The sequence below is a fragment of the Miscanthus floridulus genome, chromosome 9 (genome assembly GCF_019320115.1).
Source record: "Miscanthus floridulus cultivar M001 chromosome 9, ASM1932011v1, whole genome shotgun sequence".
In the NCBI taxonomy this organism is placed as follows: domain Eukaryota; kingdom Viridiplantae; phylum Streptophyta; class Magnoliopsida; order Poales; family Poaceae; genus Miscanthus; species Miscanthus floridulus.
The window spans coordinates 128190274-128207163 of NC_089588.1; the positions used below are offsets into that span (position 1 = coordinate 128190274).

Genomic DNA, 16890 nt, shown 5'->3' on the forward strand with positions numbered 1-16890 from the left:
TAGGGTATGGCAGCTCTTACCCATCGGACTATTTTTTTAGGATTCAGTTAGGCATCGTCATCTGTTGTAGGCTCTAAAGGTGCCAGGGGCAGAGTCAGGATTCAGATATAGGGGTCCAACCCATCGAATGTCAACAAAAATTTTATGGTACTACTATTGACATTGATGTCAGCTTAAAAAATATCGACCATGATGTTGGTTTAAAAAAACTATAGATCATCTATAGTTTCTTTATTTTGAACTAGAGCTTATCTAAATTGAAGATAAAAAGGGACATCGTTCATAGAATTGACGGTTTACATTATATTGATTTTATTTAGCCATATAAAATTAGAATATCAAGAGATATAATTTGAGAAAAACAAACTAGGAAGATGTATTTTGTTTCTAATTGGACATTTATCATCTTAGTGTTAGGGGGAGACCCCTGCCCGCCCCCTCTTATTTCTTCCCCTGTTGAACAAGCACATCAATAATGGGACAGAACCAAATTGGGAGAAGTTGTCGAGCTAGTTACAGTACTGGGATGGATTCAAGGGATACATGCTCTCGAGCGAGGAGGCACAGGAAGCTAGCGTATGGAACAAGCTGAACTCCAAGAAGAACATAATTCCCCACAGGCTTGGCTCACGAGGATACGCGAAGAAAGTCCCCAAATGGGACAGGCAAGAGGAAGGAGATGATTTAGCGTGGTGTTACCCATGCAACAGCCGATTGGAAGCCTGATCCAAGAGGTTCATTTTAGAGAGGGGGGTATCCTACAGTGAAGACAGATCACTTGCACTAGGCTGTAGCCAATCAGTGTAGGAGCGCATCAACGAGGTTGTCGTTGTGCATGAGGAGGCTCCAAGGGAGGTTCGAATCTAACTGGGAGAGGGATGTGCTGACCCATGCTCTTGAAAACAAAGAGCATCCCGGACGCACAAGAGCAGCCGGTGTTGTTGCTTGGAAAATTGCATTCAAGGATGATTGAGCAACGACATACCGGAGCCGCTTGTGGAGAGATGCTGAATGACCTAGCAGCTGAGGAATAGAGATGGGTGGAAAAAATCGTGGAGATCGTCAAGACTTCCATGAGTGCCAATTTTGAGCAGAGGATTGAAGAGGTGGTCGCGATGAGAATAGGCAGTGCTGGGGCATCACGAGCTGTGGCAGCTCTGACACACATGAGCTCAGTGTTCAAGGTCAACAGCTGTGGATCGACCCTGCTTGATGATAATGAAGCAACTGTAGTGTATCTGGTGGACAATATCACTGAATCCACCACTACCGGAAACATCAAATTTGCCGAGTGTTTTTATGTTTGCCGAGTGTATTCTCTCGGGCACTCGGCAAAATAAGATCTTTGCCGGGTGTTGCGTTAAAAACACTCGGCAAAAAAAGCACTCGGTATAGAGGAGGTTTGCCGAGTGTAAAAAAAAAACACTCGGCAAAGATGGGGTTTGCCAAGTGTTTTTTTTTGATACTCGGCAAAGAAGTAAAATCTTTTTTATGGGAAAGAAGGAGAAGAAAAAAAATGAAAAAAAACTTTACCGAGTGCCCAGATCCAGGACACTCGGCAAAGAAAGAAAATATTTTTTCTGGGAAAGAAGGAGAAGAAGAAAAATAAAAAAAAACTTTGCCGAGTGCCCAGATCTAGGACACTCGGTAAAGGAAAAAAATATTTTTTTTGGGAAAGAAGGAGAAGAAAAAAAACTTTGCCGAGTGCTACATCTAGGACACTTGGCAAAGTAAAAAAATTGTTTTTAACCGCACGGCCCCCACCCCTTCTCCCCGCGCCGCGTCCACACGCCCCCTCCCCTTCTCCGCGTCATGTCCGCACGCCCCCTCCCCATCTCCCCGCCAGCGGACCCTCCCCTCCCGGCCGGATCCGGCGGCCCGACCACCCCTCCTTCCCCCGGCCGCCGCCCCCTCCCCTTCTCCCCTGCGCCGCGTCCGCACGCCCCCTCCCCTTCTCCCAGCCGGCGGCCCCTCCCCTCCCGGCCGGATCCGGCGGCCCGGCCACCCCTCCTTCCCCCGGCTGCCGCCGCCTCCCCTTCTCCCCGGCGCCACCCCCTCCACTCCTTCCCCAGATCCGGCGGCGGCCCCTCCCCTCCCAGATCCGGCGGAGTCCCGGTGGCCGCCCCTCCCCTCTCCCGGATCCGGCGGGTGGCGGGCGGGTGGCGTGGTGGCGGGCGGTGTCCAGCGTGGGGCTTGGTGGCGTGGTGGCCATGTGGCATGGGTGGCGTGGCGGCGTCCGGCATGGGGCAACGGCCGTGGCGGCGTGGTGGCCATGGTGGGCGGCGGCGTGGTGGCCATGGTGGGCGGCGCCCTATGGCGGCGTGGTGGCCGTGGTGGGCGGCGACAGGTGGCATTTTGTTTTTTTTTTTATTTCTTGCGAAAAATGTTTGCAAGTGTTTTTTGGGCACTCGACAACGTCTTTGCCGAGTGCCCGATGAAAACACTCGGCAAAGTGAGTTTGCCGATGAATTTTTTGCCGAGTGCCCTTTACCGAGTGTAACACTCGGCAAAGGGTTTGGCGAGTGTATTCGTGGCTTTGCCGTGTGCCCTAGGCACACGGCAAAGCTCGCGTTCCCGGTAGTGCACTCCCTGCAAGCTGTACATGCCCCACTCAAGGTGGCACTAGGCCTAGCCTGGCTTGTCAAACAAGGGTAGCTACTACATGGGGTTTGTCAAAGGAGACGGTACGCCAAGGTCAGCATCGATAGTATCAAGAAGAGAAAGTGCAATAGGTTATTGCTCGACCATCCACCTAAGGAAGACAACAGGACACTTGGTGATAACATAGAGACCTTTGTGGCGTGGCACAAATGCTACATACAGTGTGTTCATGATGAATCCTCTTCGGATGAAGAGGACAACAACTGCGGTCATTCGTCAACAGCGCCAAGGGTTTCCCAACCACCGCCTCCTACGTTGTCGCCACCAAGGAGGGCTCCTTCTACGGCACCACTTCCCATGCTGTCACTGCCAATGAAGGTTCCTTCTCCTATGGGGCCATCTCCTATGCCATCATTGCCAGGTTCCTTCTCTTACGGGCCTTCCTCCTATGCTGTCGTCACCTGGGAGAGATCATTGTCCTACACTATCGCCAAGGAGAGAACCATCTTCTTCTCGGTCACCGCCACCACCTCCAAGGAGGTCTACTAGATTGACAAAATGGTCCAACCCCTCGGTATAAAAGGCTCGCAAAACTTGTTGGAAGAAAAGACATATGAGTGGGAGAATAACTAGCATGATGCAAGGCCCACATCAGCAGGACTCACGCTACAAGAAAGGGCAGCAGGCTTTATTCAAAGGTCTAAGGGGCCTGTCATGGAAACCCACATATCCATTAGACTCAGAATAGCAAAGCAAAAAAAATCCAACAGGCCGACTGGCCCGCGAGTACCTACCTAGGAAAAAATAGAATTCAAGAAACAAGGCAAAGCCATGGGTCTGACAGAGCTACAATTGTGGGATATAGAGGAAGGAAGACTAGAACTTGGCACCATTCCTATCGCATACAAGTATGAGGCATGCAAAAGTCTATTGGAGCATGCGGAAGAGATCACACAATTACCGACAAGTTTGTGTCGACTACATGAATGTTACAAAATAGACACTGGTAAGAAGGAGCATGGAATGTTCAGATTTGGAGTCCCATCTTGGGTATTTTATTTTATAGAAGAAACATTTTGGGTCTACTGGGACTGGTTGTTTAACTTATACCAGAGGCACCCACTCGACGTTGAGATACTATCCTTTGTTGACTATGTAAGTACCCTCACCACACATTATGTGACAGTATCTTGTAACCATGGATACATATAAGAATTGATCATTTCTTGCTTATGCAGTATGGAGGTAGAAATGTGTAGGGCCAGAGGGAACAATGATATGGCTCTTATGGATTCTACCAAAGTAAACAAAAAGGCATGCAAAGGAATTATTTGCAATCCACATGATCTTCTCAAGGATGTGATGACACAGACATTCCTAAATTGCCAACGAGTACCAAGAATACTCCTGTCCTACCATTGCAAGTACATGGTTCTAGCCTTGCTCAATATTATTATTTAAGTAGAGACTAATTTGCATTGTACTTTCATGATTGCGGTGCCTATTTCGTCGTCGTAGAGATCATGATGGACGAAAGCAAGATCAGATTGTATGACTCATGGAGGATGCCAATAAGTCACATCAGAGACCTGGAATACATACTTAATATGTTAGTCAAACATGAAACATTTTCATTTTAAGAATAGAGCACATATATTCAACCTAATCAGTACATAATAATCTCATGCAGTGCCTTCAAGAAGTACATTAAGAAAAACTATGTATTATACATTGTATCAAAAAAGTTTCAAAATAGAAACTGTGGAGAAGTATACCCTAGATCAACTGTCAGGCAATGACTATTGTAATTTCTACATGGTGCATGAAATGCACGAATTGATCAATGAAAAACCGGTGTGATCCATGCTTTCCATTTTATTTTCATTCATCAGTTCAATGAAACATGTTATTATTTTCAGTAACATATGTTAATTGTGCATCTTATTATTACCTTTTTGATTCAATGACAGGGACAAGAGCAACATGGAGAAAAAGCAATATGACCATCAGTTACTAGAGTCCGAGATCTTTGAAATTAAATGCAAGAACAACTTGTTGGGTTCCTCATGGACAAGGTGTTGAAGAGAGATATGAGTTTTACAATTTATATGAAGGCGAGAACTAATTCGTAGTGCTTTATTTGTTATTCCAGAGAGCTTGTCTATGTATAAATTATCGATGTTTGAGGTGTTTCATGTAACTTTAATATCCGCTTGTGTACGAAACATTATGAATATTTCAGGTGGCTCTATCTGGTGCATTATAATTTTCTGATGCGTTATATATCTAGTTCATTGTAACTGATGATACGTTATATACTTGGTCTTTCCTGAGCCTTACTCATTGCCAGGTGTGGTGCTGAGCTGGCAGTGACAATCATAAATGCACTGCCAGGTGCGGTGCTGAGCCGACAGTGATTTCATGCCCAATGTTGTTGGGTTCAAGCACAAGCCGACAGTGATATATTTAGTTTCAGTGCCGGCTCATGGGTCCGACCAGCAGTGATATAATGTGTATCATTGTCGGTTGATTCCTCAACCTGGCAGCTATACTAAACATATCACTTTTGGCTGGTAAGCCAAGCTTGCAATGATAACCATGAATATCACTACCAGATGCTGCAATACGCCGGTAGTGTTGTTCCCGGCAGTGGTAGGCTACCTCCATCACTGTCGATTAGCCTCTACCGGCATGAATTCCGGCAGTAATGGAGGCTTCTGACCCGGCAGCCGTTCTAGTGTAGTTCAATCATGCCGCTGGGACCCTGGGATCTCGTTTTGTCACTCCGCCTTTGCGTCGGACGCAACATTTGATCCCCGATGAACATGAGGGCCCCAATTTATATTTCACTCTATGGCCCAATTTTCTGGAGATGGCCCTGAAACTTGCATAATTTAGCCATTTTATTGTTGCAATAATTGTTGAGACACTCGTGGAAGAGCAGCCGGCGGTGCCAACACCACGATGTGGGGAAGAAGAGAAAGCACCTCGCCAAAGGAACACGTGTGTGTGTACATATTTATCGCTGACGAGGAAGACTCCCATATGGATCTGGAGATCACCTAGGCAGAGCCTGCGCACATGGATTTGCACCAGACAATCAAGATGCTTGGGCTCTAGACTCGATTAGGGACTTAATTAGCTGTTTCAAAATGGATCACAAAAGAGAGTTTATTAGCTTTTTGACATAGGCATCGAGTAAAAGGTTATGGAAGAATATCTAAGCACGTCACAATTGAGCCATTTTTAAGTGATAGGCAAATCCAGTGTGTGTCACACTGTCACATATGAGAGTAGTGAAGAATGACGACGATGATATATCTGTAACTTTTTCACTCATAACAAGCGACTATCAAAAACACGCCCGTCACAACGGAGAAACGATGATAGAAATGGTACATATTATTTATGTCTCACCATTTATAAAATTTAAAAACTATAATTTAACTATTTTATGATGATCATGACATACAAAATATATGTTAATGTTGGAAATAATATGGCAATGGACTATTAAGGCTGTATCTAATTAAAACACAAATCTTAATTGATTTTTTCCTCTATTGCAAGGAACATAAATATTTAGACATAAATATATTTTAACTTTAATTTTTATTATTTCTATATGTTGCTATAGTTAAATATCGAGTTCTATGACGTTTGATGGCCCATAAAAATCTATAATTTTAATCTCTGATTAAAATTGACAAGGAGTTAGTTGTGGATGTGTCAAGGATTGGTTTTCCACTAATAATTATGATAGAAGATCTCTCTCGACTTTTCACATGCTACATCAGGATTGCTGAGATATAATTATTTAGACTGGATTAGATAATAAACTGCTTAAGATTTTAGAAGCAATCAAGTTTTAATAAAAATATGTTTCTAATCAAAATTACATAAATACTTGGCCTTAGGAATATTTATTTCTTAGAGAAAAATCAATGGTTCAAGCACCAATAATATTGCATCTACTACTTATTTTCTTTTTTTTAGAAAAATCACTTGAGTGGATGATCGAACGGAGGCAACCAAAAAACAACAAAATAAAAAGTCCAAAAAAAAGATCGGACGGAAGGCAAAAAGGAATCAGACCTAAACAAGAGCGCACAAACACAGACAAAAAGATGAAGGAAACATTGTTTATTAGACTGAAACTGAAGGGGACACGGAAAAGAGGATGTGGCAGACAGAAAACCGTACAGAAAATGAAACGCTAAATGCGGAAGAAGATTAGAGCTGAATGAAAAAAAAACTACTGCAGAAATTTTGACTTTCTAATATTAGATACAGATACATATATAGATATAGATAGGCCTTACTCGGGTCCGATCCAGATATAGATAGGCCTTACTCGGGTCCGATCCAAAGGGTACACAAGTGACACGAATAATGGGTTATTTCAGTCACCAACGACATCTTGAGCCTGTCATATTAACCCACTTTCACTATTTTTTTAAGTTATCATTCACATAGCAGTGCTTGCGACATGGGAGTTGTCTTTGTCTCTCTTTTTGTTCTTTCCTTTTTACGTGTATATTGTTTCACTTTATTCTCAAGAAGCTTTGCCAAAGACGAGGAGTAATATTGTGTGCCTAGAATTGTTTTAAACGAGAACACAATGCACGAAGGAAAAGAATAAGAAAGGACCGATGTCCTTATAAAAAAAAAGGACCGATGTGAGGAGGCTAACTTTGATGCATGCATGCAGTGCACTGCACTGAGGCTGAGGGTTTGTCCAGCTCCCGGCGCTGGTCCAACAAAGAGCATGTAGCAGCCATGATCGTTTCATATGCTTTCTTGACATTTAGTGCAAACATTATGCGGTTCTCTTTTCTAGCAGTATTCAAGAAGCAGAAACAAAAGCAGAAGAATAAAAGACGCAAAGAGTCATTCGTTGGTGCAAAATCTAAGAAAAGCGGGCAAGGTGCCGTCTCCAAAAATATATGGGCGCATGGACACATGCATGGTACTTAATGAAGCATTTTGCAGTATCCGCTTCGTGAACTGGAGAAGAGGTTCACATGCCGTCTGTCTACCAAGTTTTTTCCGAATTCTTGAGCAATCTAAGAACTCGATCGGCCAAACAAGAAAAAGCAAGCATGAGGAGAGATGTCTCCCTTCTTGCTGAGCTGTTGTAAGTCTTACAGTAGGCAGGGCCGGCTCTATAATTTTAAGGGTCCTTGGACAAGCAAGAAGATAAGGGCCCGTTGAACTATCAAAATTACAGCATATAGTACGAATAATAAAAATTGCTTTGCAATATATGTATAGCTCATAAAACATAAAAATAGTGTAACAAAAAACTAAAAACAATAACAATTATGATTACCTCAAATAAAAATATAATGCTTCAGTGGCTTGTAAAAAAACCGTATTCGGACATTTCTTAATGCAAAATCCTCAAGAACAGTATTAAGATTAATGTTCCTGCCCCTGATCTTGACTGACTTCAGCATTACTTGACACCACAAAAAAACTTATGTAGAGCACCCCTCTGCGATTCTACGAACTGTTCTTCTTGTTTTCTTTTTTTTCTGAGCACCCGACGAATGCTTCTTAGGCAACATCTATCATATTCAAATGAATACATTGAATTAGAAATTTATAACCCTAAGCAAATAAACAAATTGGAAAATACTGATCTATCCGTGTGTTGGTGTTGCTTACTATGAGGAGCGAATCGGATCGGCGTCCTTGCCGTTGCCGCTTGTCAGTCGCCGGGTGGGGACTGGAGAGCGAATCGGATGGGCGTCGGCGTCTCCTCTCCTCAGGCAGCGCGTCGATGGGTAGGGTCGCGGCGGCAGGAAACGATCAAACGAAATGTTGCCTGCGCTCCGCTCGATGGACGATGGATCCAGGTTACGTACAATAGCACTGGAAGGAAGAGTTACCTACGGCTTGGGCTGGTCTGTGATGGGCCTTCAATTGCTTATTATGCCAAATAAAAAATTATAAGCCCCCCGCACCCCCTATGGCCGGCCCTGACAGTAGGGGCCCTTTTTTTGAGCTCAGCTGATCAATCGTCTTTGCATATTGTTGACTGAGCAAATGTGTTGCAAAAATATATTTTTTTTCTATCCATTGTGCCAAAACTTTCAGAGTACTGAGGCTGGCTTTCGGCCCGTGAATACTTACCGGCGTGGACTGTTGGAGATGTCGATCTGTGCTGGTCAAGGCCCTCAAATTGGGGCAACATGTCGTGGGCCTGAACATGAGCTGGCCCGGATCTCCCTGCGGCTGCAACTTTTTAGATAATAAAGGAGTTTATTTTATCAAACAAATGAAAGTGTTCCGGATCTCTACATAGATATATGTGACCGATAGTTATTACATAATTGTAATCTGGGGTAGACTCCGTCGCCCGCAAAGTAAGCTCACCCAAACAGCCAGACAAAACGGCTGAGATAAAGCAAGTTTATTACGTCTAGTACTACATTAGTCTATAAACAAATCGGGTACGACGATCATATCTAGATTTGGCCTCGTCAACATCTTGACTACATAAGGTTCTGGTCTTTCAAACGAAATTCAACCATGCATTTTGAACAAAATTTGTGGCATTGTTATAGCCGAGGAAAATCTGGAACATAGGCACACAAAAAGCAAGAGGAAGCTTAGCCAAATCCGAAACCTGAGAGGGGAGGAAAAGAAAACCTAATGTGACAAGAGCAGTAAAGCAAAATGGATGGCAGTGGAAAGGAAAGATCCACCAAGAGGTTGCCTGCTCCTGGCATGGCACAGAGCGCACGCCAACGAGATGATGGTGCCACATGGAGACCACACCAAGGAGATGGCACTGTTGCAACTGGGCCATGCTAAATTGCAAAGACAGTGGCGCATGGATGTGCGGACGTACTGTGGAAGCTCCCTGCCAACCAGCAGTCGACAACAATGGCCACCGACGCCTATGACTTTCTTAGGGTAAAAGAATTGATCCCTTACTCCTCAAAACCCTCATCCTCATTGTCGCCGCCCTAAAATCAAGAAACCCTTCCATCACTTCTTCTTGTCCGGCCATCCTTTCCTAGACACGAGATAAGTTTAGATGACGTTGGCGGTGAGGCAGAGGTGAGATCTATCGAGACGCTGAATGTGCAAGGCAGCTCTTTGTGAAGTCAAGTGATGGCAGTTGCTTCTTGTCAATGGCGGCCAAATGACCTAGGTGTCGACGGCGAGGTCAGAGGCCGAGTCCATGGGAGCGGGCCAAGGGGGCAATAGTGATGCGACCAATTTTCTCTAATTATTTCCTCAATCTCGTTCTCTTGTCCAATCTTGCTCTCAAGAAAGCCAAAAGGTGTGAATTGCTAACCTTTCTTCTTGATGTCATCGGATCGGAATGTTTTAGGGCACTCATCGGCATCTTTTGTTTTGGGTCCTGCATGTCCAGACTCTAGAGTGGCAGAGTATCAAATTCTCCACCGGGATGTAGCGAGCGACCAATGACCATGGACCTCGTCGTTGGGCGTTAAAAGATGCCGTCAGGAAGCTAGGGACGCTCTTCGCCTATGAGATGCTAATCAGTGGATGCAGAAAATTTGCCCCCATGGTCTTATGCCCTCGATCGTGTGCATCACCGTTGAATGCACATGGGATGCATGTGTCTCTCTCTTACTGCACACGCATCCCCATGTGCATTCAATGGTGCATGCACATGGGGCATATTCTCACATCCGTAAAGATGTCCAATACATAAATGACCAGTTCTCTAGCATGCAAGCATTTCTCAACAAACTCTCGTGAGCAACAGAAGCCCACGACGTGCAGCGGCTGGACTGGTTCAAGTGGGTCCGAGAGGTCTCCTACGACATACAACATCAGCCAATGACCTTGATGGCGAGCGCCGTGGTAGCAACAAGCTAGTGTACCTTTGGTGGACATGGTACCTGGTGTGCACGCTTTCCCCACGGCACCGCATTGCCACAGAGGTTGTCTAGGTGTAAACAAATGAGTGAAATTCATCACAATGTATCTAGAAAAACTTCAAATTTGTAGATCTCATCAAACACTATAATTTTGGTATATAAGTATATTTCTCCATCCGCATACAAGAAAGATATGGTTTTTCTAAGGCGAGAAGCCCCGATACGTCACTACTGGAAACAGAGACTTTGCCGAGTGTAAATTTCTTTGCCGAGTGTCAAAAATCAGACACTCGGCAAAGATCTTCTTTGCCGAGTGCTGCACTCGGCAAAGAATTGCACTCCGCAAAGATTTCTTTGCCGAGTGTTGCCGAGTGCCGGGCACTCGGCAAACACAGGCACTCGGCAAAGGACTTCTTTGCCGAGCGCCAGACTCTCGGCAAAATCTATACACTCGGCATAGGCTGCCCGTGAAACAGCGCCGTGCCACGTCCTTCTTTGCCGAGCACCTACGGTTAGGCACTCGGCAAAGATTTTTTTTTAATTTCTTTGCCGAGTGTCCCAGATCTGGCACTCAGCAAAGATTTATTTTTATTTTTTTTAAATTCTTTGCCGAGCGTCTCAGATCTGGCGCTCGGCAAAGAAAATTTTTTTATTTTTAAAATACTTTACCGAGTGCTCACTGGACGGCACTCGACAAAGATTTAATTTTTTTTTTATTATTTCTTTGCCGAGTGCTCCTGTGTATGCACTCGGCAAAGAGGAAATTTAAAAAAAAATTAAAACATTCTTTGCCGAGTGCCTGATGGCTGGCACTCGGCAAAGACACCCTTTGCCGAGTGCCATGCCCCGGCACTCGGCAAAGTTTTTTTGTTTTTTTTGTTTTTGGCCTCCAATTTTTTTGTGCAGCCTTTTTAAAGCACCAGGAACTCCTAGTTATAATTTGGAGATTTTTTGTGGCTTTTTGTTATATTTAGTTACTTTATTTCGTTTACTTGAATTTTTCCGGAAATTAGAAATTTGAACTGCATGTGGTACGAATAATGGAGTTTAATGGTTCGAAAATTGATAGTCATGTTAGTGTGTGTTATGAGAGGCCGTATCCAGGAACGGACCCGAAATTTCGGACATCTCGTTCACGAAACATGTCCGCGAAATTGCGTGTGAAGTGTTTATAAATTCTATAAAATGCAAACGAAGTCTGAAAATCATGAAACATGTTGAGATGTCGTGATATCATATGTGGAGGCTATGATAAAAATTTCAGAAGATTTTGTGCACGTTGTCACGTACGATGCTTACAAACCAGGACATCTCCACATATCTGATATCACATGTGGAGATGTCCTGTGGACCACCCGCCCCGACGCCATCCGTGCTCGACCCCGTCCCCGACTCCGCCCGATCCCGACGCCGCCCGCCCCTACCCCGTCGCCCGTCAGGTATGCCTTCTCACTTATTATTGTCGAGGTAGTGGTAGTTGTAGTAGTATTAGTTGTACTAGTGGCAGTATTAGTACAACTAGTGGTAGTATTAGTAGTAGAATTAGTGGTAGTAGTAGTAGTAGAAGTAGTGGTAGTAGTAGTAGTACAACTAATGATATTAGTTGTAGCAATAGTGGTAGTAGTAGAAGAACCAATGGTAGTAGTAGTAGCAATAGTGAAACTAGTAGTACAAGTAGTGGTACTACTTGGATATATTCTTCTGCATGGATTGATATCCAAACTACATGGCTTCTGTTGAGCCATATGTGCTTGTCGGCCATCGTGCCGTTGTTTTTTGCAGGTTTTGGAAATCTCACCGTGCAGGGGAGGTTCTGCTGAATTTTTTTGTAAATAACAGTATTTTGTTCCATTTTTGTAGAGAAGAGCCCATCAGAGTTGAGTCGGAGTTCTCGCCACCGTGTCGGTCTGCCTGCACCGCGTCGTCTCGCCACTGCACCGACCCGCCATGGCCCCGCTAGCCTGACTCTATCGCCACCCTAGGTATAACCCCTCTTTTCATATCATTGTCGTAGATCGCGTAACCCAGTTAGGCGTCTCCCGTTCGAAAGAGATACGGTTGGAGGTATGCAGATCTTTGCATATCTATGACCGTATCTATTTCGGATTGTCCACGCTTTTTGGACAGCCCGCGGATGCGTAGATGGGTTAGTTTCCATGTTCTGCTCTAGTCCGAGACAGACTTTCGGCATCACCTCCCTGTTGTTCTCCGGATACACACTCTTCTTTGGCAGGACGTGTATCTGGAGAACAGCGGGGAGGTGCTGCCGAAATTCTGTCTCGGATAGGAGTAGAGCATGGAAACTAACCTCATCTACACATCTGCGGGTGGGATTAGGACCTATCCTCACCTATTAGACAGTAGGAACACCATGTACATGCAATTAATGGTTACATTACTCGCCGATACATATGTTAGAGGATGGATGACCGTCAGTGGATGTACATGGGCTGGAGAAGTCAGAGTGATTACACCACGGAATGGATGAACAAGACCGATGCTTTCTTGAACAGTGCATTTGGCAACGCTGCTAAAGGACATTGCCTAGTTTTGTGTCCCTGCAGCAAATGTGGAAACAGGAGAAGGGTAAACAAGGTGGAAATGGGTAAACATCTTGTGAAGAATGGATTTACGCCGGACTACACCCGGTGGGTCCACCATGGTGAAGCCCATCGTATGAGAGAGGAGGTGGTGAGACCACGGGTGGAGGCTTTTGATGCTGATGCCGGGGTAGCAGACATGTTAGATGACTTTCACCAAGGACAGTTCGATGAGGGACGTGAGAAGGAGGAGATGGAAGCAGCCGCACAGGCGTTCTACGATATGATGGACTCGGCACAGAAACCCCTTCACGATCGGTCAATGGTGTCTCAACTGGATGCCATTGGACGCTTAATGGGGTTGAAGTCCGAGTTAAACTTAAGTCGACCTGGCTTCGATAAGATGTTGGCCGTGATTGGCACCTTGCTTCCGGAGGGCCACATTCTACCGAAGAGCATGTACGAGTCACAGAAACTCCTTCGAGCACTTAAGATGCCGTATGAGCAGATACATGCTTGTCCGAAAGGGTGTCTCCTATTTAGGAAAGAACACGAGCATGCAAAGTTCTGTCCAAAGTGTAAATCCTCCAGGTACCTGGAGGTAGACTCTGATGATGGCCAGAAGAGGCAACTTACGATCCCCATGAAAATCCTACGGTACCTTCTGTTCCTACCGAGGATCCAACGGCTATACATGACCGAGGAATCCGCGAAACAGATGACATGGCACAAAAATGGCAAACGGTACAATCCTGACAAGATGGTACATCCATCCGATGGTGAAGCTTGGATCCGCTTTAATGACAAACATCATGACAAAGCAGATGAGGCTCGTAATGTACGTGTCGTGTTGGCAACAGATGGGTTCAATCCTTATGGAATGATGGCTGCCCCATACACATGTTGGCCCGTCTTTGTTATCCCCCTTAATCTTCCCCCCGGTGTCTCCTTTCAACGACATAACGTATTCTTGTCATTGATAATTCCTGGACACCCAGGGAGTAATATGGGTGTGTTCATGGAGCCCGTATTTGATGAATTGGTCCATGCTTGGGACGAAGGGGTATGGACATACGATCGAGCTACAAAGACAACCTTCAAAATGCACGTTTGGTACCACTACTCGCTGCATGACTTCCTGGCGTATGGGATATTCTGCGCCTGGTGTGTTCACGGGAAGTTCCCATGCCCAATATGCAAGGAAGGTGTGAGGTTTATTTGGTTGCAGAAGGGTGGCAAGTATTCATCGTTTGATAGACATCGTCAATTCCTACCTCTTGACCATCCATTCAGACAAGACATCAAGAACTTTACGAAAGGTGTCAAAGTGACAAACCCTGCACCGCGGATGATGAATGGTGCCGAGGTTCATGCTCAGATAGGTGCTCTCGTGCCCAATGAAGAAGGTGGTTTTGTGGGATATGGTGAGCAGCATATGTGGACTCATATCTCGGGCATGACGAGGCTCCCCTATTTCGATGACCTTCTTCTACCACATAACATTGATGTAATGCACACTGAAAAGAATGTCGCCGAGGCACTTTGGGCAACACTCATGGACACTGAAAAGTCTAAGGACAACCCAAAGGCTAGAGTAGACCTGGCAACGTTGTGCGATAGACCAAATCAAGAGATGCAACCTCCTAGTCGTGGCAAGACTTGGAGAAGGCCTAAGGCTGATTTCGTCTTGAAAAAGGACCAAAGGAGGGAAGTACTTGAATGGATCAAGAAGCTAATGTTCCCTGATGGGTATGCAGTGAATCTAAAGAGGGGAGTTAACTTAGGCACTCTACGAGTCAACGGGATGAAGAGTCATGACTACCACATATGGATTGAGCGGCTTCTTCCGGCAATGGTTCGAGGCTATGTCCCGGAGCATGTCTGGCAAGTGCTGGCAGAGTTGAGCTACTTATTCCGCCAGCTTTGTGCCAAGGAGCTCTCTCGGACCGTCATTGATGACTTGGAAAAAGCGGCACCCGTGTTGCTCTATAAGTTAGAGAAGATCTTTCCACCCGCCTACTTCTTGTCGATGCAGCATTTGATTGTGCACCTCCCGTATGAGGCACGGATGGGGGGGCCATGCAGAACCGTTGGTGCTATCCAATCAAGAGATGTCTGAAGACTCTTCGTAAAAAATGTAGAAATAAAGCCAGAATTGAGGCTTCCATTGCAGAGGCATACATTCTAGAGGAGGTGTCGAACTTCACAAAGAAATACTACACTGAGAAACTTCCTAACGTTCATAATCCACCCCCTCGTTATAATGCTGGCAAAAATGAATCGAACCTCAGCCTTTTCCAAGGGCAACTTGGAAGCGCAAGTGCATCGACCATTAAGCAATTGAAAAATGAAGAGTGGTGCAGTATCATGCTATATGTGTTGACCAACCTTGTCGAGGTGCAACCGTTCATTCGGTAAGTTCTAAACGAACTTGTTTCATTTCGCCGTATGTCCTTGTTTCGTCGTCCAACCCCCTTGTTTCTTGTTGGTACAGGGAATTTCTTCGTCAATCCTGGCATGGATCAAGGCAACCTACACCGCAAGAAAATGATACCCTTCTTTCATGGGGTGCGGGACTAGGGAGCCCCGATTTCATTTGTTGGTTCAAACAGAAAGCCCAAACTGATGCGCCTATAAGTGATGAGTTAAGACAGGTTGCAAATGGCTGTGCCGTTAGGGTCAAGTCATTTACCAGTTATGACGTGAATGGATATCGTTTTCACACAGCAAGCTATGAGCAGAGTCGGCCCAATCGACAAACCACAAACAGCGGAGTTGTTACGCCCGGCACTGATGGACTCGACTATTATGGAAGAATTGAAGAAATCTACGAACTATCATTTTATGGTTCCAAACCTCTTACTCCTGTCATATTCAAAAGCCACTGGTTTCATCCTGGTGTAACGAGACGGACCCCTAAGCTTGGGCTAGTCGAGATTCGACATGATTCCGTCTATCCAGGAAAAGATGTCTACATTGTGGCTCAACAGGCCGTCCAGGTTTATTATACGTCATACGCGTGCAAAGACGCCGAGCATCTTAAGGGTTGGTCTATTGTGCACAATGTATCGCCACATGGTAAACTACCTGTCCCAAACGATGAAGATTATAACTTCAACCCAAACACATATGATGGAGAGTTCTATCAAGAAGAGGGGCTACAAGGGAGGTTTGACATAGACTTAACCGAAGAGATAGGAATGGAAGTAGATAATGAAAGGGATGATGACGAGGACGCTGGAGACGAGGTGCGAAATCTGAAGGACATACAAATGCTTGAGCGATTACATTTCGGCAATGACAATGAAGACAACATTCCTCCTTCGGATAGTGTTGATGAGTTGGACAATGTTGATAGTGATGACGAGACCTATGATCCAGCTAATTTCAATCATGAAGATTATTTCTAATACATGTAATACTATGTTTTTTGTAATTATGTTTTGTTCATTTTTGCATATATTTCTAATACATGTAATACTATATTTTTTGTAATTATGTTTTGTTTATTTTTGCACCTATTTCTAATTATGTCTTGTTTTTCTTTTTTATTGCAGGTGATTGAACAAAGATGGCGGGCGACCATCATAGGTCTGTGAACTCGATTTACCAAAGACAACGCCGGTCGCAGGAGGGGGCGAAGGGGGCGGCAGAGGGATCGAACAGGAGGAGGAGGACCGCTAGCCGCAGGAGGGGGCCGTCTCCTCCCACGCCACGTGAGGAGGACCGCCAGCCGCAGGAGGAGGTGGCGCCCGTGGACGAGTCAGACGAGGAGTTGGTTCGGCAGACGGAGGAGGAGGAGGAGGAGGAGGAGGAGGAGGAGGGGGGGGAGGCGGCAGGCACGGGTTCTGCTTCCTCCAACTCCTCTTCGAGTGTCTACTTGC

The 16890-nt window shown here is 45.2% G+C and overlaps 1 protein-coding gene and 1 long non-coding RNA gene across 2 annotated transcripts; both read right to left on the bottom strand.

Moving 5' to 3' along the window:
* Window positions 1-1745: 1745 nt before the first annotated feature.
* Window positions 1746-2243, bottom strand: LOC136480893 (uncharacterized). Its single transcript, XM_066478325.1, has one exon. The coding sequence runs from the start codon at window positions 2241-2243 to the stop codon at window positions 1746-1748; it is 498 nt and encodes a 165-aa protein (XP_066334422.1).
* Window positions 2244-3809: 1566 nt separating this feature from the next.
* On the bottom strand, window positions 3810-8525 carry LOC136482938 (uncharacterized). The gene is made up of 3 exons (XR_010765255.1): window positions 8272-8525; window positions 7934-8171; window positions 3810-4190 (listed from the first exon to the last, which is right to left on the bottom strand). It is a non-coding gene; the product is annotated as an uncharacterized lncRNA (long non-coding RNA).
* Window positions 8526-16890: the final 8365 nt, after the last annotated feature.

Coding starts and splice junctions, on each gene's coding strand:
- LOC136480893 (XM_066478325.1), bottom strand. CDS start 2,243: ATGCCGGACGCCGCCACGCCACCCATGCCACATGGCCACCACGCCACC.